The sequence below is a fragment of the Phodopus roborovskii genome, unplaced genomic scaffold, assembly GCF_943737965.1.
Source record: "Phodopus roborovskii unplaced genomic scaffold, PHOROB, whole genome shotgun sequence".
Classification (NCBI taxonomy): Eukaryota; Metazoa; Chordata; class Mammalia; order Rodentia; family Cricetidae; genus Phodopus; species Phodopus roborovskii.
Genome location: NW_026125572.1, coordinates 3,194,138 through 3,221,791, shown reverse-complemented (window position 1 = coordinate 3,221,791; position 27,654 = coordinate 3,194,138). Strand labels below are relative to the sequence as shown.

The 27,654-nt window shown below is 35.0% G+C and overlaps 1 protein-coding gene across 1 annotated transcript in view; it reads left to right on the top strand.

Moving 5' to 3' along the window:
• The window catches only part of Gucy1a2 (guanylate cyclase 1 soluble subunit alpha 2), a 278,376-nt gene that overhangs the window by 190,166 nt on the left and 60,556 nt on the right, over positions 1 to 27,654 (top strand). Inside the window, exons 5-6 of the mRNA XM_051177809.1 lie at positions 2,499 to 2,984; positions 15,747 to 15,890. Coding sequence (XP_051033766.1) covers positions 2,499 to 2,984; positions 15,747 to 15,890 — 630 coding nt within the window. The remainder of the gene's footprint in view (positions 1 to 2,498; positions 2,985 to 15,746; positions 15,891 to 27,654) is intronic.

The following is a 27,654-nucleotide window of genomic DNA, read 5'->3' as shown; positions in this document are numbered from 1 at the left end:
TTCCTTCAAGTTGGAATTTTCCTGGTCCTTACATAAATGTTTATCTTTTTATTATGTCCAAGATAGTCTGCCTATTAAACTTTAAACCCTTTTAGTGTAGAATAACTTTAATTAGTTTTATCTCACTGGGTAGTGACATTCATCTTTGTTCCAAATTGTCCTTGATACTGATGTTAGATAATATAGATGATAGGTAATAAATTTTTGAAGGTCAGTGTCTTGGTATCTTGATGTAGAGAAGGGACATTTCAGCCTATGAAAAGAGTGCTTGCTGTTGGCCCAGTAAATACCTCTAGTGTCAGACTCATCCTTTCTTGTCACCTTAGTCATGCAAAACAATGACAGTGTTAGGAAGTGGGAGCAAGAACATTAATATGGAACAGAAGTTTCTTTGCCTGGAAACTTTGTGTCTTCTCCTCATTTTTCCAAAAGGACTAGTCTCTTGAATGTCATTTTTACTCTGTAATATCAAAAACCTGGCTAGAAGCCTCTTTAATTCTTGAATTGGAGGACACATAACTGTATGTGCTTCCATAAATTGTATCTCAGAGATGTAAATGATCAAAGCCACATCCTGAATGTGACTAGAAAATAGGAGTAGCTCCTTTTTCAGTCTGTACCAACTTTTTCTCTTTTAATTGCTTGCGGAGGAAATCTCTTTAAAGTTTCTTTGCCATCATATTAATCTATATTTAAAATTGTAATAATGCTCCTCCCTTTTCCCCCCCAACTATCAAGCTTTCTCAATTTTGTACTTAGCCAAAGAGAAGTACTCAAAAGATGTGTTAGTTATAGTTACCATCCTCATAAAAATCATTATGTCTTCTCTGTTTCACACATAGCAAGACCTATGGTTTGAGAGTGTGACTAAACTAAATTGTGCTACAATTCCAATTTAGTACTTTCAATCCTTTATTACAACTTATTATCAAATAATCCCTTGTTGTGTTTTCTAGTTTCTAAAATCTTAATAATTTGGGGAAATTCTTGTTTTTATTATGGATATTATCTCATAAAAGGTTAATATTAAAGAGGATATAATAATCATTACATTTGGAACAGTTTTCAACAAATCTGGTCTCTGAAAAAATCTTGTTTTAGAGAAGTAATTTTTTATTGCTACATTAATAAATGCAAATAGTAGATTTAGGAACTTTAATGAACAGGATAATTCAGGAAACAATTTGTATAGTTTTTCAACTAGAGAAAATAATTTTATGATATTGAAATAAATGTTCCAGACGTATTTGCTTACTATTCAAATAAGAAATAAATTCAGTAACAAATACTATTTAAAAGGGAAGCTATTTGTTTTAGTTTCTCTTAATATTACTTTTCTATAATATACATAGTGAAAATTTTTTCTCCCAAAATATGTAGAAGTAGAGATTTTAAAAAATTAATAAATAAAAATTATTTCAGTTTTATGTATGTATTTACCAGTTCTTTGAAATTTTTGTACAATGTGTTTTGGCCATATTCTCCCTCAGTTCTTCCCAGACTCATCATGTTTTTATAACTATTCACCTCAGCTTCTTTGTATGTTAATTAAACTATATATACACTGTGTCTTAAGTGTTAAGTAGAATGTATTACTTATGGAAACACACATGGATTGATTCTAGTGTGCTCAGTTTATCTCTTTAAAGAGAAGTCATAAAATAAAAGAGGTGGCAAAAACAAAAAGGTCAATTATGACAAGAAATGTAGTCATTGATACCTAGAAAGTTAAAAGAAAGAAAAGGAGGAGAACCATGGGGGTGGGGGAGGACCAAATGGGCGGTGAAGTAATATGATGAAGAGTGACAGAATAAAAAAGACAAAAGAAAAGACAAGAACAAAATGCATATGCATCCAGAAATCAAATGGGAAGAAAAAAGAAATTAAGTTGCAAAAAATGGAAAAGAAAAGAACTGGAAGAAAATAGGAGGACGGAAGGAAAGGAGTAAGGCAGGAAGAGAGGGAGATACAAAGCTCAAATCCAGGGACACGGGAGCTTACCAGCTTCACTTAAGACTGAGCTCTTGAGAAAGATAGATTCTTTTCTCATACAGTATTTCCTGATTACACTTTCCCCTCACTCTGCTCTACCCAGTTCCTTCCCATTTCCCTTCCCTTCCAGATCCATTTTCTTTATGTCTTTCATTAGAAAAGAACAGGCTTCTATAAGGTAACAACCAAACATGACAAAATAAAATGTAATAAAATGGAGGGAAAACTACCATATTTAATTAGAACATGGCACTTCAACAGAAGACTCAGTAGCAGTCACAATATACACTATTTTTAAACTATGGGAGGGTGCAAAACAATTATTTCTATTCTCAACCACAAAATTTATATTGACTTTGAATCAATTGAAATGCACTAGTGTGAAAATAGCATTCTGTACAGTTAGGAAATATTTCTGCTCCTTGTAGTCATCAGGTAATATTATTTTTTTTTTTTTTGACCTGCTTAGAAGGAAGACTGATCTAAATTTCATGTCTATTTCACAGGTGATGGAAATCAAAGGACAAATGATCCATGTCCCAGAATCAAATGCCATTTTGTTTTTGGGCTCTCCATGTGTGGACAAGTTAGATGAACTCATGGGCCGAGGACTACATCTCTCAGACATCCCTATTCATGATGCTACCCGAGATGTCATTTTAGTTGGAGAGCAAGCAAAGGCCCAAGATGGCTTAAAGAAGAGGATGGATAAATTAAAGGCCACCTTAGAAAGAACTCACCAGGCCCTGGAAGAAGAGAAGAAGAAGACTGTGGATCTGCTATATTCCATTTTCCCCGGTGATGTAGCCCAGCAGTTGTGGCAAGGACAGCAAGTGCAGGCTAGAAAGTTTGATGATGTCACCATGCTCTTTTCAGACATTGTGGGCTTCACAGCCATATGTGCCCAGTGTACTCCCATGCAAGTAATCAGCATGCTCAATGAACTCTACACAAGATTTGATCACCAGTGTGGATTTTTGGATATTTACAAGGTAATGAAGATGAGCTACTTATATATAAGTACTATTTAATAATAAATTCTCAACTCATTAGAATACATACTAACTTAAACTTGATAATGAATTATATATATTATACATGTTCTAAATACACACATATATATGTGTGTATATGTATATATATATATATATGTGTGTGTGTGTGTGTGTGTGTATGTGTGTATGTATGTATAAAGAGAGAGAGAGATCTTTACATACAATACATGTTTTCCAGACTTAGCAAAATTTGATTATTTCATGTTACAGTATTGGCTTCAGTAACTCTAATATTGCACTTTAAGGAAAACAGTTCTCTGCAGCTGCTTCTCTACATTCAATATTATTAAATAATTAATCTTAATATACTAGGCAACTTTGAACAATATCAAGAATTTTTATGGATAAAAAGAAACAGGAAAGATGTTAAAATATGGGCTGTGTTATTGAACTTGGGTAATCAGCATTTTTCACAGTGTCAGTGAAGTGAGATCCTTTAATTCTAAAAGAATATATAAGTACTCTCACTCTTCTTTACATGGCCAATAGTGGAAGTTAGAAGCATCTTAATGTTTTCAGCTTGGAAATTGAAAGATTTCATGAATGGGTAACATCCACTATATACTGATTTAGTTTTGTCCAACTCTGTCAGAACTTCTGGTTAAAACTGTACCTACCCATACCTCCAGAAGTTCAAATTCAACCTACCTAATAAATAATAATTAGCATGGATTTTTTTACACAGATTATGTAATGGCAGAGTTCAGGGCTTTTTTTTTTTTTTTACATGAAGGGCAACAAGGATATTTAAGCAAATGGTGTATGGCAGGGTTTTAATATATTTGTAAAAAAAATTGAGCAGCTGCTTCTTTTCATGGCCTAAGCAGCATATAAACAGATTTGGAAAGAACTTACATGTTTCCATTTTGTTTCGTATTATGACTCAGAAGATATTCTCATTAAGATGTGTCTCCTTGGAAAAATGAGACTGCATAGAACATTATATAGAACATACAGCAGATGCTCACCCTCTGAGTGTTCAGTAATCTGTGTGGAAGATGGATGTGTAATATGCCTTGTTATATAAAATAAGAGTCTTTAAAAATTGTCTTTAACTGCTTTGTAATTTATTAGTACATATTTTGCTATAGAGGTTTCCCAATGTCTGGTTCCAAGCTAGAACAATATCCCCATCCTGTATTTCTTATGTCCTAATATTTCTTGAAGGAGAAGAAATCAGCCCAAATTTGTCTGTACTTTCTCCCTTCTGCTTCATCTTTCATATTATTGCAACCAATAAACTTGGTTTGTGTATATTCATTATTTTTCTTTTACATATCGATCCCAGTTCTTCTTCTGTTCCTTCCTTCTCATGCCCACCAGCCCCCTCCCATCCCATCCCATGCCCCAACCCACTCCACAGGGAGAGTGATGCCTTCCAGGAGGAATCATCTGTAAATGTAAAGTTATTTGGAGTAGGGACTAGGCCCTCCCTCCTGCCTCTAGGCTAAGGGAGTATCCCTCCATGGGGAATGTGCTCCCAAAGTCCTTTCATGCACCAGGGATACATGCTGGTTCCACTGTCAGAGGACCCTGAGAGGAGTCTGAATTGGTCCAATGCTGGTTTCCCAGCTATCAGTCTGGGGGGTCCATGAGCTCCCCCTTGTTTAGGTCAGCTGTCTCTGTAAGTTTCTGTAACCCCATCTGTCTTGAGCCTATTTCCGTATTACTGCTCCCTCTCTGTAACTGGATTCCAGGAGTTCAGCACACTGTTTAGCTCTGAGTGTCTGCTTCTCTTTCTATCAGCTACTAGATGAGGGCTCTATGATGACATATAAGTTAGTTATCAATATTATTATCAGGGAAAGGCATTTAAGGTACTCTCCACTGTTGGTCAGACTGTTAGTTGGGGTCATCCTTGTAGGTCTCTGGACACTTCTCTACAGTCAGTTTTCTCTTTAAACATATAATGGCTCCCTCTATTATGGTATCTCTCTGTCTCTTTTTTATTTTTGCTCTGATCTATTTGTTCCTAATCACAAAAAGAGGAACATGGTATGTACTCACATATATATACTGCTAGAGAAACTAGGACACAAGGAGGAAACTAAGAGTTTCATACAAGTTCCCTCACAGAAGGGGAAAGGATCAAGATCGCCTATGGTTTTTTGTTTTTTTGTTTTTGTTTTTGTTTTTTTTTTTAATCACTGGCCTTCAGTATTAACCTCCTCCAGCTTGCATTATTTTAAAACCTAAGTTTATATAAATAAATGTACCATGTTGATTTCTCTCTCTCTCTCTCTCTCTCTCTCTCTCTCTAAGGCTTTGAACTTTGAAATATTATTTTAATGTAACTAGAAGAATCTAACAAAACTCCTATTACTATGTATGCCTAAGCAGAAGCTAGAAAGGTGAGGGAGGAGGGAGTGGTGGGACTTAGGTGCAGGCAGGCCCAGAAGCCTTAAGCCCATATCTCTTTGCGTGTTTGTGATGTGACCAGAGCCATCCTCACACCTGTTTTTAGGAATCATTGACCAAGGATGCAGATCAAAGAACAAGCTCTGGCTCTGGGGCATGTTAGAGTTTGCCTTATCTAACTGTCCCCAAGCCAGAGAGCTTGTAAGTTCCCGCGTACCTCCCATAAAGTGGTTTGTTTTTATTTTTTTTAAAAGAATTTAATCCATGTATTAGTATATTTGAAACCTATCAACACATTAGGGAGAAGCAAAAATCCAGGCACACCATTAAGGGCCATAAAATCTAGTGGTTGGAGAAAAGGATAGTTTATGAGACTTGGAAAGCAGGCAGCATGTCAAGTCAGAAAACATGAAATGGAGAATCAACTGACATTGGTTCCCAAACAGTCTCGGTCTTTTCAGGACTTTCTAGGGAAAAGAGAATCACAGGATGTCTCCAAAGACATAAAAAGACCCAAAATGTACTACTTCCTTGAAGGATATAGTGATGTCTGATGAGGTCTTTCATGCTAAATTAGGTCACAGATTAGGAATTAGACCCACAAGGAAATATCATCAGTTAGTTATTTCTATCCACTGTTTAAGGTATTTATGGATGCTCTTAGAATTGATATAATATAAAACTTGACAGAAACCTTGACTTCTTTGGAAAATCCTTAGGCCACTGACAATTCTGCTTTGACTATATATGCTCTCACTCTACATAAATATACAATATGAAACATGGAATCTGTTATGTTCATGAACAATTTATTGATAGTGCATGTTGTTCCACTTTAGTTTATAAATTGGAGATAAATATTTTTCTGTTTTTCAAATGCATAAATTAGTGCTTAAATTTTTGGTGTAATCAACTCTTGAAATTGAACAATATTAATGATTTATTTTTATTTAGTATTTAAGTGTATCCTTGAAGAATTTCATACATGTAAGGTATCCCACAGGCTGTATATGGGTTATAGACTTCTGTCTTAGTTAAGGTTTTTATTGCTGTGAAAAGACAACATGACTCTTACAAAGGAAAATATTAAATTGGGGCTGGCATACAGTTTTAGAGGTGTGGTCCCTTGTATTCATAGCCGCATACAGGCAGGCATGATACTAGAGAAGGAGCTGAGAGTTCCACATTTTGATTTGCAGGCAACAAGAAGTAAACTATTCCCACAGGTGTAGCTTGAGCATAGGAGGCCTCAAATATGAGACATCCCTACAGTGACATATTTCACCCAACAAGACCACACCTCCTAATAGTGCCACACACAATGGGGGCCATTGCCCAAACTGTAGGGCAGTCAATGACGAACCTGGAATCACCTAGAAGAGAAATGGAGACAAGGGATACAAAGAATGGACAGCAAGAAAGTACTCTGATCAGGCTGACAAATTTTATTTTCTCGGTGGTGGTGGGGTCTTATGTAGGACCATAGGCAGGACAGTTGCAAATAGGCAGGGTGAAGAAGTCACTAGAAGGAATGTCCTGAACTAATCTTTAACTTGCTGTAAAACTTCAACAGGAAGATTATCCTGAGCTATTATTCTTTTTCTGGGTATAAAACCTCAAGCCTGAATCTTGGAATGCTCTGCTGAACATTCTGCTTATTTCTTAAGAGACAGTAACTTTCTATCTCAGAGACCTGAGGTTGTAAGGATGGTTATGGTCACCAACATGCCTTATTCTTTCAGAATATCACAGCATCTAAACTTGGGTCTTACATTTGAATGGCCAATGTTATACTAATTCAGACATGTCCCTTGCCCAACTACATATTATTAATAGTTCCTTAACTACTGTGGGGTGAATATATATCTGATCTTTGTTTCTTATTGCTACAACAGAATGTCTAAGCCTGCTTTTCTAGTGTGTTATTGTTGTTTTGTTTTTTGAGAAGATAAGTACATTTTATATCAGTTCTACAGGCAAGGAAATCCAATTTAAGACACAAGCATTTGCTGTGTGCATCATGATTCATTTTTAGAATATAAATAGACAAAGAAAAGAAAGCCAAATCACACTCACAAGTGTTCTTCATTGTGAAAATAGTCAGTTCAAAGAAGTGGAGGCTTTAAACCACATACTTTCTAATTGAAGTGGGGATTAAGATTTTAATTTGTCAAAGCATGAATTTTGAAAGACACACTAACTTGAATAAATAAGCCCAAAATTCATAAATCAATACAAATAAGTATCCATAATAGAATTTTAAAAATTATATGTGTTTGTTTCCCTATTTGTTTATTACATATGTCTTCCTATATGTGGATGTAATGGCAAACATTGGAGTCAGATTACAAATTGCAGAACAGAATTGTTTTTTTGTTTTGTTTTGGTCTTTTTGTTTTGTTTTGTTTTTGTTTTTTGTCTTACAATTTGGGTCACAAGGATTTGACTCAGGCTGTTAGTCTTGGTAGCAAACACTGCATACTGAGGCCTTTTGCTAATCCATACTTTTTAGTGTGTTTGTTCATATCCTATGGAAGATGAGAGCTGGGAAAGCATGTTGGTGACAATCACCCAGGCCCCACAGAGCTGCTTTGGAAGAATCCAAATTTTCATGTTGGATAAGAAGATATGTAGAAAGCTTCAAGCATTTTATTCTTAACCTCCATTATAAGAAAGATGTAGGCAGAAGTTTCTGTTCTTCCAGCAACTCTCAAATAAACAACTAAGGCATATATATATATATATATATATATATATATATATATATATTCCTCATTTATACTCTGCCATGTACCTTTATTAAGATGGCAAGTTCATCTCCTTCTTTCTCTGTATCTGGCTAGCAACTCCAGACTCCACCCTCTTTCCTCCCCACTTCTCCTAGTCAGGCTCTCTCACCTAACTTTATCTTGTTCAGGTATTGGCCAGTCAGCATCTTTATTAAACCAATCACTGTGACAAATCTTCACTGTATACAAGAGGATCATTCTATAGAAGAAAGGAAAGCAAGTCTTTATCATGATAAGTTCTGAGTCTACAGAACATTTCTCTAAGATTTTGCTTTGTCTGACAATTAGTGTGGAGCTCCTGAAGCTTCCTGTTTGTTGGACCTCACCCAGCCTTTAGAGAATGAAGCAGAACTATAAAGATGTATGGTTTCAGTTGAATCAGATTTTACATCAGGAATAAAATGCTAACAAAACAAGAAAGCTTTTCAAGGAATATAAGTTATTACTGGAATTTTATAAATAAGCACATATTATTTTATTCTACTTCTCTAAGTGAAATGACAGTCACACTTAGCAAGAATAACTGGCTCATAACCTCCCAGGAGTCACATATTTTATGCTTTTTTTGTCAGTGGAAAAACTCTTGAAAACAAACACTATTAAACACTTACACTCCCTTTTCCAGCAATCTTGGTGATCCTACAAGGAGCACCAACAATTTAAAAGACTTTCTGGGGTTAAAGAAATATACTAAATTTGTTCATTCTTTGAATTCAATATTTTTTAAACTATTTCTAACTTACTCTTTTAATAAGAGCACCAAATGCTCATATATGGTAACAAATGTTTTGGAAACTAGCTCAAATTTGAACATGAGAAAAGAATTAATTTATGTATGTTAGCTGTGAGGTGAAACTCACAGCTAAAATTTCCATTCTGATATTTGTCTCCTAGCTGAACAGTTTTGTCAGTTTCCAAGTTCCACAGTGCTCTAAAAATTATCAAGGAGTTGTTGTCTCATAAAAATTATGCTTTGGGCAAGCACATGGACTGAAGACAAAGAAGACCAGGCAGACTTAGTAGACATTAACAAGGTAGAAGATTGGTGAAGAGAGGGTATTCTAAGTGTCAACTAAGGTTCTGAATTAGAAAAATAACATCACAAAGAATAATGGAGATGAGTAGGGTGAGATGTAGTCGACAGAGTATATGCTATAGTATATGAAAATATTAGGCATCTTAAAATTTTTTATTTTATTGTATGAATGAAGGCAGGATAATATAGAATTTTGAAAAGAGTTTAAATAGATTTGCTTTGTAAAAAAAGAACTTAAAATGTAGTATAGGATATTGATCAGAGTGTTCTGTCAGTAAGTCTAGAACATATTGGCCACATCAATATAACTCAGATAAGAGACAGTGATAGCAAAACTTAGATAAATGATATCTGTACAAGAAATCAATATCAGGAACATTCCTAATGTTGTTTATTTAATAATAGAAGCATTTCTATGCTACCACTTAGGCAGATAGCCTAAGGACTTCGGTATGTCATATTGGCATTTTAGGTTGCCTATGAGAGTTGACTAGATAAAATTTGTTTTAGTAGTGTGTAGTAGTAACTTATGTTTGAAAGGTAATTTATACACTGTCCGTTGTAATTACTCTATACATTGTTGCAACAAAATATTTATTGACAGCAACATAATGAAGTTTTTATTTTGTTTCACATTTCCCATGCCTGGCAAGACCTGGGAACAAGGACATGAGACCAGCTGGTCATGTTACATGGGTAAACAAGAAGCAAAGAAAAGAGTAAGAAATGGGGTCAGGACATAAAATTTCAAGGTGCACTTCCTTCCTCAAGCAAGACCCCACCAACTGAAAGTTTGACAGCTATGAACTAAAATGCCACCATATGGTGGGGGGCAATGCTCAAATCTGATGCTAGTGGGGACATTTCACATTCAAACATTTCATAATACTACCTATATTGTCTCATTTCATAATGAAGACACATAGGTGATAGATGATAGATAGATAGATACATTATAGAGTATATTACAATTTTCTACTATACTAGTATGTGGGAGTCTTGAAAGTGGGAGCAGGTGTCTGACTCTTTTACCTGCTTGGGACTCTTCCTCCTATTGTGCTGCCTTGTCCAGCCTCAATATGAAAGCTTTTGCATTGTCTTATCATATCTTGCTTTGTCTTGTCATGGAAGTCTGCTCTTTTCTGAAGAGGAAATGTAGAGATATTGGATATAGTGGGGTGGGGGTAGGAGTTTTGGGAGAGGTTGGGAGTAATGTTGGGAAGAGAAACTATGGTTGGGGTGTATTGCCTGAGAGAAGAGTCTATTTTCAATAAAATAAATAAATAAATACCTACAAAGAAAAAAAAATACAAAACTTCTCCTCACCCCCCAAAAAGCCAAAACAGTAAGAAAAGCAAGATTACTAACTCATTGTCCTACCTATTTATCAATCTAGTCAGGATGATAGTAAAGTACCGTACTGCATATAAAATAAACAAACTCAAAACTTTCATTAGTATTCTAAATTAAGGAAAGGTAATATCTTTGTGAAAAATTGGTCACAGATGAAGAAAATGCATAGTGTAAGAGATGGATTTAGAAGCATATGACAGAATTGACCTTTGCAAGGGTGGAGGAAAACTCATTGTTTATGACTATATTTAATCAGAAGTGATAAATCCATAAGACCTATGAATATTCCATAATACCTATGAATATTAAATTATGAGAATATCCTATTATCTTCTTAAAACACATGTTCATAACATTTTCACTTGCTTTATTAACTGGGCCACATTGTTCACATAATTTACCACTGAAAATTTATGAAAACTATGGCAGGTATTTAATGTTCTGTAACAACATGCTTAAAATTTCAGCAATTAGAAATTCCTAAAAATAATTAACATTTTTTCCTTAAAAATAGCATGCTATTGTTTATCTGTGTGATTGCAGGTAAATCAAAAAACACTATGGGGGTATCTGAAGGATTCAGTTATTAAACTCAGGTCCTCAGGTTGCATGCAAGTGTTTTACCAAATGAGTGATTTCATTGGCCCAGTAATAGACACTTGAGATTTCTTTTGTACAAGATGAGTGCATAGACTCTAGACCGAAGGATATTTTATTGCAAACGCAATAGTAAAAGATACAGAAAGTTTGTAAAGAAAATTGTGTTTTTCATTTTGGTAGGAACATGTAGTAAATTAGAATAATAGTGGGCAATGAGTCTGGAAAATTGGAGTGCAGTTGTTTGAAATTTTATAGGACTATTACTATTCTCCAGAAAAAAATTAATCACCCATATCTAACTTGAGGGTTGAAAACAAAGTTTCACTGCACATTTCAGTATGTTTTCTTCTCTAATATGATTCAGTGTTCAGTGTCCTTTATGGTTAGTGATCTAGAGCCTGGCATTGATATATCCACATGATTGTGATTCTTAGGTTGGATCAAGATGGTAGATATACTTACTGAAAGTTTATCAGGAGAAGAGTTATCTCTTTAATAGGAGAGCAGTGATTTGGAACTGTGGGAAACACTTGGGAATAGTTCCTGTGCCAAATTGCTGTTCTATTTATATCTTTGGCCTCCTTTAGGATCCTGTATCTATAGTGCAGTGTAAAACACCCTTGAAGCCAGTATTTGGGTCAGAAATATCAACCAAGTGAGTGTAATTAGATTCATTTTTTTTAAAGAAGTGAAAGGATTCTTTTGGAGGAAGCCTTAGTCAATCCTTAGTTAAAATTATTTCCATTCTAATCCCTGATTCATTATGTATAATTTACTTGAGTATATTTAGTGGAACTCAACAAATTTAGGATCACTGATATGTATTGTGCCACAACACTCTTAGCTTTTGCAGTGTGTGTATGTATGGGCGTATGTGTTCATGTACTTGTGTGTGTGTGTGTGTGTGTGTGTGTGTGTGTGTGTGTGTGTGCATGAGAGAGCGAGCGAGTGAGATAGAGAGAGAGGGAGAGAGAGAGACCTGTGCTTATGGGTAGCAATCTGTGGTTCAAACAAGTCTGGAAAAGTTCATTTCTCTAGAATAGATAGGACAACAGAGAAGAGCTCAGGTGGGTCTTCAGATAAGAATATCTTTCTCCTTTAGACAAAATGAACCTATGAGGAAATACTGTATGATTTTTAGTTCATATCAGCTTTGAGGAATCATTAATACCTTGGAGCTTGTGAAAATATAGTTAATGAACCTTTTGAAAAGCTATGAAGTAGTTAAATACAGTCCTGAAATTAGCATTTGAAACATTTGTTTTGGTGACATTAGATATTACTACCGAGCAAGTGTTGGAACTGAGTAAAATTGACAGCATGATTAGGCAGCTTGATACTGAGCTAGTGGACATGGATATGAGGTTAAATCAATCTTTATTGTTAGGGGATGATAAATGTAAGCACACACATAGTATACTTTGTGATACTGACAATGAATTGCCCATTACAAGTGGATTCAAGAATGTTACTCATCCCACCCTACCTCCAGCAAAGCATTAATGTGGATAGGAGGAATAGTCAATGGTAGTCAGATTATACAGTGATATTAAGGTAGAGAAAGTGGACTCAAAGCTCTTAGAAATTTATTTATATCACCTTTATGTCTTGAACAATGTGAATATTTATCATAAAATGTAAAGGAGAGATATATGTACATGGGTGAAGCAGCTATGATAATATGGTGGGCAGTCATCATATGCTTTATTAATTTTACATTAGCTCCTTCTCCCTCACTCAGGGAAGGATACTTTTATTCAGACATTTCTAAGTGTTACTTTCTCCTTAGCTCTGTGCTTCACTGAATAATCTTTATTCTTATGTGGTGCTACTTGAGCAAGTTGAAGAAGCTGAAATACTTTAGATGCACAGTTTTTGATGGTGTCTCATGTACTTAAAACTTTACTTAAAACTATGCACAACTTACAAAAGAAATTGGAGATAATTTAAAAATATCCAACTTTTGAACAATTACCTTGTCCTCTCCTTTAGAGCTTGCTTGCTTCATTTCAGTGTAGCTCAAAAACGTAATACCAAGAGCATTTGGAGTTACTATATGGTGTGTCCACTTCTATGTTCATAAATCTGGGGCAAAAAGTTATTTTGAATAGGATGCCCCCAAAAGTCTGCACATATATATTTCTACCAAATATACAAATTCTGCTTTCAATGAAGGAAGAAGAGGGAAATTAAGATTTCAAGGAACTTACCATTACACAGATGTTAGTGTTAACTCATATTTTCTGATTAAAATGCTGAATGTGTCTGAAAGAGAAAATAACACAACACACAGACATGTCCTTCACATGCTTTAAACATCTAGACATTTGAAATTCTTTATGTAATCAACTGTTCTTGAATTGTTGACATATTCTCACCAAACATTCCTATCTTTCCTGTGATCATAGTGACTAGAGCTTTCCTGCACCCTGCACACTAAATGTGTCCCTATTGACTTGCTTTAGTGAGTAATTCTTTAGAAGTTGCTTCTGTCTTTGTCACATCTGAGAAGCATTTGGGGCACCTATAGAATGGCTGTAGGCGTGGAGGCTTTAGCCTTCCCTTGCCAAGAATTGCTAAGGACTTCTCTCCTCCATCTAATTCTCCAACCTGAATGAACTATTAAATAAAAATGAGAAACAACTACTGTTTTATGGTGGTAGATTTGAGGTCACATTACCATCTCATGATGATTTAACCAAACCTATGACATCAATAGCTTTTAGAGCACCTTTTGCTCACACCCTCATTGCAAGAGTTTCATGTCTTAATGTATGGCACTGACTTACTATGATTTCGAATTTTATGTTTTAACTTTATATTTTTTATGTATGTACAAATTTTGACTGCATGTATGTCTGCACTTGCAGGTAGTACCTGCAGAATCTAAAGTTGGACATCAGGACACATAGAATTGAAGTTAGAACTGGCTGTCTACCACAAGGTGGATGCTTGAGAAGGAACCCAGGTCTTATGGAAGGGCACCCAGTGCTCTTCACCACTGAGAAATCACTCCAGTCCTGGTGTCATATATTTTTATACCCAGTTCTTAATCTTGTTATTTATGACAACTATCATACATGTTATTTGGAAACCAAATATTTGAAATATTTCTATGATATTATATGTATATTTTAATATTAATTTTATGAACTCATGTATATTCTGTAAAAATTTAATTTGTCCTTTTTTTATTCTATAGTGTATTTGTACATCATATCAACTGGTAACATCAACTCACCTCATGCTCCTACATTCTCTCCTAAAAAGAAAATGCCTTATATAATTCAACTTTATTAGTCTTTATGTGTAAGTGAGTGAATGTGATGATAACAGAAATTCTAAGAGTTTATGAACCAGGAAGATGTATATTCAAACTAGCTGCAAAACCATGTAATTCATACTAAGAAATTACTCTTCCAATTGTGATTCTGGAACAATATGACAAGTTGATCCCTAACTACATAGCTAATAATCTTACAAATTCAAAAACATATAGAAATAAAAGAGATAAGGGCTGTGAAGACAGCTCATTGGATCACAGTGCATGCTGATTTGAAATTTTAGAACCTATTCAAAGATAGACATGGTAAACTGCATCTAAATCCAATAGGAAGGACTATTAATGATCTCACAACAAAACTTTGGAAATATAGGACAGTTAAAGTTTGATCAATATCTTAAATAATTAAATAACAATGGCCAGTTAGCATATATCATTACAATGAAATAAGATTAAGGCCACAGAATTCCCTAACAGGAACTGGTAACTAACTATTTCCTTCATTGTACAGTTATGGCTGTTTTTTTTATTTTTTTTCTCTCTTTCACATTTCTCAAATGAAATACAATGACTTCCTACATCAGTTTATTTCATTTAATGCCAGATAATGTATTTAAAGTGAATAATGGCATGGAGTATGATTCTGATTTTAGTATTATTATTATTAACAATAAGTGCCATTGGTGATGCACGCCTTTGATCCCAGCACTTGAGAGGCAGAGGCAGGTAGAGCTCTGTGTGACTGAGTCCAGCCTGGGTACAGAGAGAGTTCCAGGACAAGCTCCAAAGCAATACAAAGAACCCTGTCTTGAACCCCCCGAGAGATGAGGGGGGTTTCTCAAACTAATGTTAAAGTTAAAGTAGACCTGATATCAAATTACAGATGAATGCACTGTAGATGTCTGGGGCAACTAGAAAGTTAGGAAAATTGAAGATAAGAAACACAAGCTCTCTAAAGGCTATTGAAAATTTGAAGAAGATACATGACTCTTCATGAAGTCATCATTTGGGAATCATAGAGTTAAAATACTGACAATTCTGTTTTTGGAGGAGCAATCATATTCAAGCCATTCCTAATTTCAATGATCATCTACGGTAATAATGAACAACCTGGAGTGAGAAAGTCAGTATCAGATTGTAGTTGTTTGCAAACTTGAATATGATTACACCCACTTGTCTAATTGCTTAATTTATTGATGTTTATTTGATGTGTTTTCAGCACTAATCATTTATTTTCTGATTCACTATTTGTTGTTATTTGATTTGTCTGATTACTGCAGGTGGAAACAATAGGGGACGCATACTGTGTTGCAGCAGGGCTGCATAGAAAAAGCCTATGCCATGCCAAACCCATTGCTCTGATGGCCTTAAAGATGATGGAACTTTCAGAAGAGGTCCTGACTCCTGATGGAAGACCCATTCAGGTAACCTCAATAAGCTAATGTAAAAAACAAATCTTTTGCTGGAAGGGAGTGAAATTCAGAAATTCCTTTCTGAATTATACTTAAATCAAATTTATATTTGATAAATGTAAGTAAGTTAGGCATGACTAGTGCAAACTTGTAGTTCCAGGGAGGCTCAAATAGGAAAGGGATGTGGATGACAAACTGCCATGTACTGAAGAAAGAACGAAAAGATTTGACCAAGAAAAATATCTTAATGCCAGTGGGGAAGTTACTACATTCCAGTGAGGCTAGTGTGGATTATCATAAGATGAGGTCTAATCAAACCATAAAACAAGAGTCCAGAACTCTTCATGAGTCTCTGGATCTCAGAGTTCTGTGATGTTTTGTGTTGTGGAGATTGATGCCTAGAGCCACTTACCAAAGAAACTTAAAAAACTAGCAGCAGACTATTGCAGTACCACCTAGGTATTGCAATTGTTTAGTAGTATTTATTGTAATGCATAAATGTCTCCATTCAATGTACAATCTAATTCTGAAAATGACTAAGTTAATCTAATTGCATTTCTGGAAATGCCCAATGAGTAATACCAGAATTACTATTACCACAGAACCTTGTACAACAGATCTCTCATACTGAGAGAAGTGTTTTAAATTTAAGAAAGAACTTTTATAAAAAAGTTCACTACCCATGGGTTTTGAAAAATGGAGGGAAAGAATGTCTCACATCTGTGAACCATTCTGTTTTCTGTATGATGTCAAAAAAAACCAAATAAACTTTCCATTTTAAAGTATTAAACTACTAAAATGCTGTTTTAAATGTATTATAAATAAACACACCTATTTGTACACATCACTGAAATCATGGGAAATTAAGAAGTGTGTCAAATGTATTGTATATACATTGAAAAGTGTTTAATTGTTGCTTTGAATATAAATGGTTGGAAGCTGGACCATGGTAGTGTGGTAGTGGTGTGCACGCCTTTAATCCCAGCACTCTAGAGGCAGAGCCAGGCAGATCTCTGTGTGTTTGAGGACAACCTGGACTGCCAGAGATACACAGAGAAAACCTGTCTCAAAAAACCAATGTGTGTGTGTGTGTGTGTGTGTGTGTGTGTGTGTGTGTGTGTGTATGGTTTGTCATTAGCAATGCCATTAGGAACTTGAAAAAATACTATTTCTCTTTATGATTGACTGGAAGATAAAAGCTTTAACTACATTCTCAAAGAATCCCCACAGGTCCAGCTGTCTGAAAAGTGAGTTACTAGTGACTAAAACTAAAGATACAGCAATAGAAAAATCAAACTGGGAGGGAGGAAGGGGAGAGAGGCAAGAGAAGGGAATGTGGGGAGAGAGTGGAGAGAGAGAGAGAGAGAGATTTTGCACTGGGACCCAGAGAAATCATAATGATATTAACCCATATCAAAACTACCATCACAATTAGAGTGACAGTATACAATGTACTTAAATGAGAGAAGCTAGAAAATGTGAAGAAGGAAAAAGATTTGGAAAGGAACCAGAGATGTTTACAACCATTAGAACACTACTTTAACTTAACAATGAAGAGAGAAAGACAGGCAGTGGTGGCACATGCCTTTAATCCCAGTACGTAGGAGGCGGGGCAGGCTGATCTCTGTGGGTTCAAGGCCAGCGTGGTCTACAGTGCTACACAGAGAAATAGAGAAATACAGATTCGAAAAAAAAAATAATAAAAATGAGAGAACTGGATGAGTAGGCTTAGAACCCTGCTATATACTCATAAATGAAGCATAGTGAGCAGCCTGAAGGTTAGTACTGAAGAAATTCTTATTGATGACACCAGATAATTAAATGGTCACATTTAATAATGAGGAAATAAGAAAAATGGAGAGTAAAATACAAAATATGTAAATGATGCACCAAAAATGAAAGGACATGCATCTATATTCAGTGGTTTTTCAACCACTAGGGTATTCTAGAAATATTAATGCAAAGGAGATTGAAGTGCATCAAAAAGAGCATTTGGCAGTTTGTAAAGAGAAATTTTCCATGGGATTAAAAATGAGTTATTGAACAGTGGGGGATAGTTATGGAATCATGTGGTAATAATAAATCTGAAATTGGTTGTGTATGTTTAATCAATTCCAGGTTGGTTCAATGTGAAAAGCCATAAATATGTAATAAGGGGTTTAAATTACATAAAAGCAGAAATGCTTAAAATTTGCTACAATAAAATTAAAGCTTTCTGTTGTTGGTGGAGTGTTGGGTATAATCCACTTGGCAATAGGAAAGTTTAGTTTGTGCCAGTCATAAGACTCAAAAACTCTTCTTCTAGAGGTTTGCCTTAGGGAGATGCTTGTGACTGTGTAGCTGAAATCACAAAAGGTTATCAATTGAAACATTTTTTTCCTATTTGGTTCAATTAGGAAATAAGAAAATTGTTTATAAACCTATGGATATATAGATTATGATGTATTTATATCTTAGCATTCCATACATTTGGTAAAAGTTAATGAAATTTGTTGGTGATATCAATGGGAATGAATATCAAAAATATGAAGATATCACCATAGAATTCCATGTTGTTCTACTCAGATAAAGTTTAAAATCAACATATTAAAAACACAATTCTTTATATATACCTGAATTGATAGAAAAGTACACATTGTAAACAAGGAGTTACTGCCCTAAAATTGAAGAAAATGCTTATCTTCAAGTGAAAGTAAGAATGAGATTGAACAGGAGGCTCTAGCAAGGAAAGTGAACCCAGGCAAAATTGTTTACTGTTTTACATGGGCATCTTTATGTTTATGTGTAACTGTTTCAAAAAGTGGAGTTTTCTTGACACTCTTAGAGTGGTGATACCAGGCTAGTTTTTAACATTAAAAACAAAACTTGAGGTTGTCATTATAATGGGGCTTTTACATTTATGATCTGCACATTTCATCACTATAGGGAAAACAAACTACAGAAATGCAGTATCAGCTCTTTTGAACATTGACATTTTCAACCCTATCAGCCTGGCATCCTTATTTATTTCAGGGGATTTTGTTGTATGGTGAGTTTCCTCTGATGGAGAATTTAAGGCTTAAAATTGATTTCTTAGTATTAACAAAACACACTCAGGTGACCAGAACCAGGGCATTGCAGTTTACATGGTCCTCATTAATATTTCCATTTGTGGATTGGAATATTTACACCATCTCATGAATCAGTCATATTAAATCAGAAGAGAAAATTATCATAAGATTTAATAAGAATGGAGAAATAGAAATCAAAATAATGAAACAAGCCTATCAGTTTCAGACTTTTGCTAATTTATAGTGTTTGTTTAAATGGGGATTCTTTTTTGACTTATGAATTTGGTTTGGAAATGTGTTCAAGCTCAATACCAGGGAGACATTTTCAAGCACATCAAGGAAATATTTCATTATAAACCGTTTATTGCAACAGAGCCCAGAAGTGATCTGCTAAATAATTTATCTCAAATTAAGTGAGATATGCATGCTCTTCTGTCAACTTCGCAACAATTTTTGAAAGGAGAGCTTTCCAAGCCATTTAACTTTTGAAAACAAAAGTAATTGTTTTGAATAGGTCTATGAGGTATCTTGTAATGATCACTCCCCCATCTCCTCCCATTTCTTCCCTACCTCCCTACCCACCCACCTTGCTGTTCTCAAAAAATAAATACATAAATTAAAAATCACAGGAAAAAATAAGACAGAAAAATGATAGCCAGCAAGACACACACACACACACACTACACACACATGCATTTACACAAATCATGTAATTTGTTTTGTGTTGCTCAACTATGCCTGAGCATGGTACCTGCCCTGTAGTGTGGTTTATGTACACAATGACACACCATTGCCGAAAAGTAGATTCCTCTTTCCCAGTAGGTATCAATTATAAACAGCTTTGTTTGTTAGGAGTGGAATTTTGTGTCCACTTTCCCTTCTTACTGCTTGCATTTTGTTGGGTTTGAACTTGTGCAGGTTTTCTTTGTGTTGCCACAGTCTCATGTGTGTCAGTTCTGTTGTGTGCTGAAGTCTTCCTTGTCTTCCTCTTTGTAGATCCCATAGATTTAGGACTCAATGCTCTAAAATCTCTTTCTGTCCATTGTGAGTTGTGTTTTTATGACTAATTACTATGTACCTAAGAAGCTTCTCTGATGAATATGACTAAGAATGTGATACTTCATGCTTCTGCTTTGACTTTCTTTCAGTCACTGACCATATCCTGGAATTTTCAGGAAAATAAAGTCTGTCTCCTCTCAGTTACTTTTTGCCAGAGTAATCATGGCATAAATAAATTTAGAATCATTGAATATTGAACATGTCTTCTTGCTTATTCACTCTGTAAATCTATACCATATTGCCTTTCACTTCACTTATGAAACTCATAGAAGAGTTTTAGATAACACCTATAAATCATACATAATATGTTGTATCTACATAATAAATTATGAAAAACAATTCTAGCATGATTTTCATTAGTACTGCTTTCGAAACAGGCATTGGACCTTCCTTATGCTGGAATTACATGGAATAGTTTCTTTTGTCATTTGAAAATATAGTATAACTGATATAACAATCATTTTAATTTTATTTTTCCTTAGAAGGACTCTAATTTTGTTCTAATTTTTAAAAATAGAAAATTAAAACAGTTTTTGTTCACTTGTCAAGTTAAATTATATTGTATTTTGTATTTAAAATATATTGCAATTTTACTAGACAACTGTCTGATTTTTATTCTGCCCTTACTTTTATGAACCTTCCATTATAAAAAACAATTTAGATAATTTTTCTGGTTGAAAGACAAATTTATCCTAATAATTTTGTGGCTATGTTTAAAACAACCAAATATTTTTTTGTAGTTTGGCTATACTGTCTTAAAAAGTCACATTTAGTCCCAAACTTTAAAAGTTATTTAAAATAGCGTCTATATTCTCAGAATACAAAACATTAGGTGACCCTTGAAACAGCAAATAATCTATAACTTACCAACAAATCAAACATGATAAAAGAAGAGTTTTGTCTTTATTAATATGTGAAAACAAAGGAATATAAGGTGTAAGCCTGAAGAATACGTTCTTTTTGAAACTGAAGTTGTTTCATCCAGTGCTGTGATGTCATGAAACACCCTGTACCAAAGACAGCCATGTGCCCTAAATAGGAGGAAATGTCAGGGTAGTCCAAGGGATCAAATTCCATTGTTTTTATCTCACTTCAATTTTGTATTTCCGTGCTCCTACAATTCAGTTTTCACCTAACTGAAAGGTAATTGTCTAATTGTGTGAGTGACAAATGTGTCAGTAGTGCTTTCAAAACCCAATGCAGTCTTGTGTAGCTGTCATGAAACACATAGGGTAATTGTTTTGACTACTTTTATTTTGGAGTGTGGTTACCTAGAAAGTCTTTCTTTTTCTTAATGGCTGAATCAATTTTCTCCACAGTTATAATTCTTTTTGCATCAGGAATCATCACCTTGTGTTTAAGTGTAACAATATCAACTTTTCAGGCAGATTCAGTTTGAAGAAATTATCTTATTTAATACTTTCTCCTAAATGTGTTTGCTCAGGGTTGAACCAATAATAAAATTTTGTTTACTAAGAACATGTTGATTCAGACCTGACTATTGGTGTGTGTGGGGTTATGGTAATTTTTACAACAATGTACATACATAGTGCATGCAAATAGTTCCTACTGTTAGACCTGTTGAAGTAGAAGAAGCAGAGTATTTTGATGGGCAAATGACTGTGTAATCAGCAAGTTAATCAGAACACGGGGTGAAGTGTCCCTGGACATCTGAGCAAATGAAAAGCTTAATTCAGAGAACAATTTCTGCCTCTACTTAGATGATACATATTTCTTCATGAATCTGGCTAGAAACAAATGTATTTGAATGCTTGCTATTTCTAAACTGGTTGGTTGCACATGGACTAGAGAAGGGTAAGTGAAGCTGACATATCACTAAGGTTCCAAAAGTCACAATCCACAGAATCAATAGCTACAAGTTATGTAGTCTAAGTTGCGTGTGAATCAGAGATAGTTATTATTTTTCTCAATAATGTATTTTAACATTGAGATTTTTATTTGGTTTTCAGAAATTTTGGCAAATACTTTTAAATTAACCTTTACTTGTTAGTTCTTTGACAATTTCAGACATGCACATAATGCATTCTGATTACCATCTCACTCCACCATCTCCCCTTATTCTCCAACCCATGTAAACTTGGGTTGTTTCTTTCCCAGATTTGTGATATTTGGATTTGGTTTATGGTACATTTAGTTTAACCAAGTTCAACTGTGTGATTGGGACTATCCACTGGATTCTGGTGGCTTCATCAGTGGTTTCACAACTGAACACAGTACCCCACCTCTGTGCCTGCCTTAGCCTCGGAAAATATGTCAGTAGCAAATAATTCATAAGTTAGAGGTAGGTCTGGCAAGAATTTTACGGATTACATATTCAAGATACTACTGTTTATAGTATATTATCCTGGTATATTTATAGATATCTGTGTATATTTCCAAAATGGAACTGATTCTGTAAAAGACACTGCTCTGTCTGACATTTAATTTATATAACAACCTATATAGAACCAGTATTATATATCTGTTTATTTTTCTGGAAAATTAATTAAATTACAAAATGTTGCACAACACCATAATAATTTCATGTTTTTTAATTGTTTTTTATTTTTGAGATTTTTTTTTAATATAGTTACATCATTCCTCCTTCCCTTTCCTCTCTCCAAAACTTTTCATATACAACTCCTTGTTCTCTTTCAAACTTACTGCCTCTTTACTATTTTTATTGAGTGTGTGTGTGTGTTGCTAAATATAGCCTGCTCAGATTGTTTAATATTCCTTGTATGTATGTTTTCAAGACTGACCATTTGATATCAGATAATCAATTTGTATGCTCTCCATGGAAGAGACTATTTCTTTTCCCAGCCTTCCTTAGTTCTCTGTGGCCTTTCATGTAAGATTGACCTCTTGAGATCTTTCTCCTTTTTGTTTTGGCATATTATCATTGTTCAGTAATGCATAGGCAGTTGTGTTAGTGAGATTTTATGAGCTTTGCTTCTAACATTAGGTTCATTTTATGTGTTAGTTGTGAGTATATGTGTGTGGTTATCTGCCCATGTACATAGTGGTACCCACAGAATACAAAAGAGGATGTAGAATCATCTTGATCTGGAGTTACACTTGATGTGGGTGTGGGAGCTAAATTCATATACTCTATAGTATCAGTATATGCCCTCAGTCACTGGGCCACCTCTCCATCCTGTTATGTTTTGGTATACTTTAAAGATCAAGGAAGGCATAAGGAGGTTACATGGTATATGCAAGATCAAGAACATGGAAACAATAATGCAGACCGTCCATCATCTAGATCAGATTGTGCTGTTGTCATCCTTGCTGTCCTTTTATCTCCCCTCAAACGCTCTGAAAACCTTACTTATATTAAGTTTTACATTTTGAAACTTTGCATAATTAGATCAAGATCATGTTGCCAGTCAGTAAAATAACTGACTTTGAATCCATATATGTCTTCTTTAAAGAAAAAGTTTGAGCAGGCCAGTGATGGCACATGCCTTTAATCCCAACACTTGGCAGGCAGGGGCAGGTGGATCTCTGTGATTTCAAGGGTAGCCTTATCTACAGATCTAGGTCCAGGATGTTAGGGCTGTTGCACAGATAAACCTATCTCAGAAATAAATAAATAGAATAAAAAAGTTTGATACTTTCAATTTGTGAAACATGCCAAACCTGTGTGCCCTAAACAGTAGTTGTGTTATTATATAATAAAGTGAATCTCTTACTTAGTGCCATTTCTTGATCTTCTTTTCTTATTTTCCTGAAAACTGCATATATGTGCATTATATGTATGATTAAGTTTATATGCCTATGCATGCATATTAGGCCTCTTTTTCAAAATGTGGTATCTATATGTACATGCTTAGTGACTTAGTTACATTTTTATTGCTGTGACAAAATGTCACAACCAAAGAAACTTATAAAAGACAGCATTTAACTGAAATTAGAGTTTCAAGAGATTAGAGTCCATGATATGGGTACAAAGACATAACATATGACTTTTAATCTTATGAAAAAGCTAATAATGTTGATCATCCTTTGATGTTGCTTTTCCTTGTTCCATTAAAAATTGTTCACATGTGTTAACAGCTCAGCATCCTTGAAGTATTTACTAGTGATAGCTATATATGAGTATTTTTAAATAATGGGCACAATTATGTTTTAATTTAATATTAGGAAGGAACAATTTGTTATTTTATAGAATTTTAAAATCTATAAAGGAAAAAAGATGTTGAGCATAATTCTATAGTTAAAGTTTTTACAATGTTATCTTGCTAAAGCAAGCAGTGGATGTGATCTCCTTTGTGGCAATGTACAAACCTAGGCAAACAAGATTTAAAACATAACAGATGCTTGGGACCTATCTTAGGATTTCTATTTCTGTGAATGGACATCATGAATAGGCAATACAACAGAAAACATTTAATTGAGTTGGCATCATACTTTTCAGAGGTTCAGTACATTATCATCACAGTGGGGAGCATGGTGGTATGCTACATCTTGATCAGAAGCACAGGAAATGGACTGAGATACTTGGTGTGTCTTGGGCATATATGAAACCTCATAAGCCACCACCATAGAGACATATTTCCTCTAACAAGGCCATACTTACTCCAACAAAGCCACACCTCATACTGTCGCCATCCCCTATGAGCTTAAATGGGCCAATTATAATCAAATTATATCACATTCCACAACCTAGCCCCCATAAACTTGTAACAATATCATAATGCAAAATGTATTTTATCCAACATCAAAATTCCACATAGTCTTATCACAGTCTCAACAATATTTTAAAGTCCAAAGTTCAAAGTATCTTCTGAGATTGATGAAATCTCTTTACTGTCATCTCTTATAAAATCAAAATATAAAAATCGCATATAATGCACTGGATATGTTTTGCCATTACAAAACATAAGAACATACTGCAGAAATAATGGACCAAAGCAAGGCAAACAATAAGCTTGGAGACTCCAAACTCTGCATCTCCATGTTTGATGTCAAAATGCTCTTCAGATTACCCAATTCCATTCAGTTTTGTTGACTGTAACACAACACTTTCTCTTGGACTGGTTCCACTTCTTGTGTATAGCTTTCCTTGGCAGGTATCCCATTACTCTAGCATCTCTAACATCTTGGATTTGCCAAGTCAATCAGGTTTCATCTTCACAATTTCACAAGATGATCTCCCTAGGCCTCCATTAAGGGACACCTTTGATACCTTAGAGTCTTGTCTTAATTATCAGGGGCAACTTTCATAGTCCCTCTCCTTTATCCTTATCTCCAGAACCATGTGGTTAAAGCTGACAAATACTGCTGCTTACTGGGGATGAAATATGGTCCCCTTGTTCAATTACATCTTCACCAGCTTTCGGTCCTTAACTGCTTAAGCTTGGTCGTCTTCAAAGTGAATGTCTAGACCAGGCTGCAATCAAACTCAGAGATCTCCTAGCCTCTGCCTTCCTAGTGATGGTAATAAACGTGTGCACCATGGCACTAGTCTCTAAGCTTTCTTTATTCCTTTTCACAAGTTAGAAACTTAGCTGGGTAGGATCTTGCTCTGAGGTCACCACTCTCTTTATTCCATTTCTTAATATATTTACATCCTTGAGCACAGGATTTAGCTCTGTTTAACCTCCTGGTGCCCATTTTCTCAGTCTTTCCCATTGTTTTTTTTTTTTTCCTTCTTCAGATTTTTCCTATTCATTGTAAGTCTTTATTAGAGTCACCACCAGTAAACACACAAAATAGTCTATACTAGGCTGCTTTGATAGTTCCTGTCAAGAAAATTAATTCAAAAGTCTTCACATTACTCTCAGGAATACCTTTCAGAAGGGGCAAAAAGCAGCTATTTTTTTTTCTCCAAAACATTATAAGAACAATTTCTAGGCAATATATTAAAAGTCTTCTCCTCTGAAGCCTCTCGAGCCAGCTCCCTACAGTTCAAATAGAGCTTTGCACCACAGTCTTCCATGCTTCTACTTGTCTGGCCCATTAAACAATGCTTAAAACATTCCATTGCTTTCCTAAATCAAAGTACCAAAGTCCAAATTCCTACAAACAAAAAATATGACCATGCCTACCACAAAAATACCCAAAACCCTGGTACAAACTTCTGTCTTAGTTAGGAATTCAATTGATGTGCAGAGACACCATGGCCAGGTTCAACTCTTTAAAGGAAAACATTTTTCCTTCCCATTCTTCCTCCCATCTTCCCATTCTACCCCCTATCCCTCCCAGTCCAATTCCCTATCCACTCTCTAGAAAGGGTGAGGCCTTCCAGGAGACATCATTAATGTCTGTCAAATCATTTGGGATAGGGTCTATGACTTCCCTCGTGTCTCTAAGCTAAGGGAGTATCCCTCCATGGGGAATGTGCTCGCTAAATCCTCTTATGCACCAGGGATACATACTGGTTCCACTGCCAGAGGTCACAAGCCTTCTAACTGAGACCCGCATTCAGGAGGTCTGAGTAGATACTGTGCTGCTTTCCCAGATATCAGTCTGGGGTCAAAGAGCCCAGAGCCACTTGTTCAAGTCAGCTGTCTCTGTGAGTTTCTCCAGGCTGGTCTTGACCCCTTTACTCATGACTCCTCCCATTCTGCAACGGGATTCCAGAAATTCAGCTCAGTGCTTACCTGTGGGTGTCTGCTTCCATTTCCACCAGCTACTGGTGAAGCCTCTAGGATAGAATATAAGGTAGTTATTAATCTAAATATCAGTGAAGGGCATTTAAAGTATTCTTCACTGTTGCTCAGATTGTTAGTTGGGATCATCATGGTAGGTCTCCGAATATTTCCCTAGTGCCAGATTTCTCTTAAAAACTATAATGGCTCCCTCTATTGTGGTATCTCTTTTTTTGCTCTCCTCTGTTCGTCCCCTGACACAATGGTTCAACATACAAAAATCTATCAGTGTAATCCAACATATAAACAAACTGAAAAAGAAAAACTATATGATCATCTCACTAAATGTTGAAAAAGCCTTTGACAAAATCTAACTCCATTTCTAGATAAAGATCTTGGAGAGATCAGGGATAACAGGAACACACCTTAGCATAATAAAAGCAATTATACAGTAAACCAACCAATATCAAGCTAAATGGAGAGAAACTTAATGTGACTCCTCTAAAATCAGGAACAAGACAAGGCAGCCCACTCTTTCCATATCTCCTCAATATTATACTTGAAGTTCTAAACCAAAGGGGATCAAAAGAATACAAATTGGAAAGGAAGAAGTCAAACTTTCACTATTTGCAGATAACATGATAGTTTATGTAAGTGATCCAAATACTCTACCAGGGAACTCCTACAGCAAACACCTTCAGCAAAGTGGCAGAGTACAAGATTAAATATATATATATATATATATATATATATATATATATATATATATATGTCAGTAGCACTGCTATATATAGATGATAAAAGGGCTGAGAAAGAAATCAGAGAAACATCACCCTTCACAATAGCCAGAAACAACATAAAGTATCTTGGTGTAATGATAACCAAACAAGAACTTTGTGTCTTTACAGAAAGAAATTAAAGAAGACACAAGAAAATGGAAAGATCTCCCATGCTCTTTCCATAGGAAGGATCAACATAATAAAAATGGCAATCTTACCAAAAGCAGTCTACATATTCATTGCAATTCCTATCAAAATGCCAACACAGTTCTTCACAGACTTTGAAAGGACA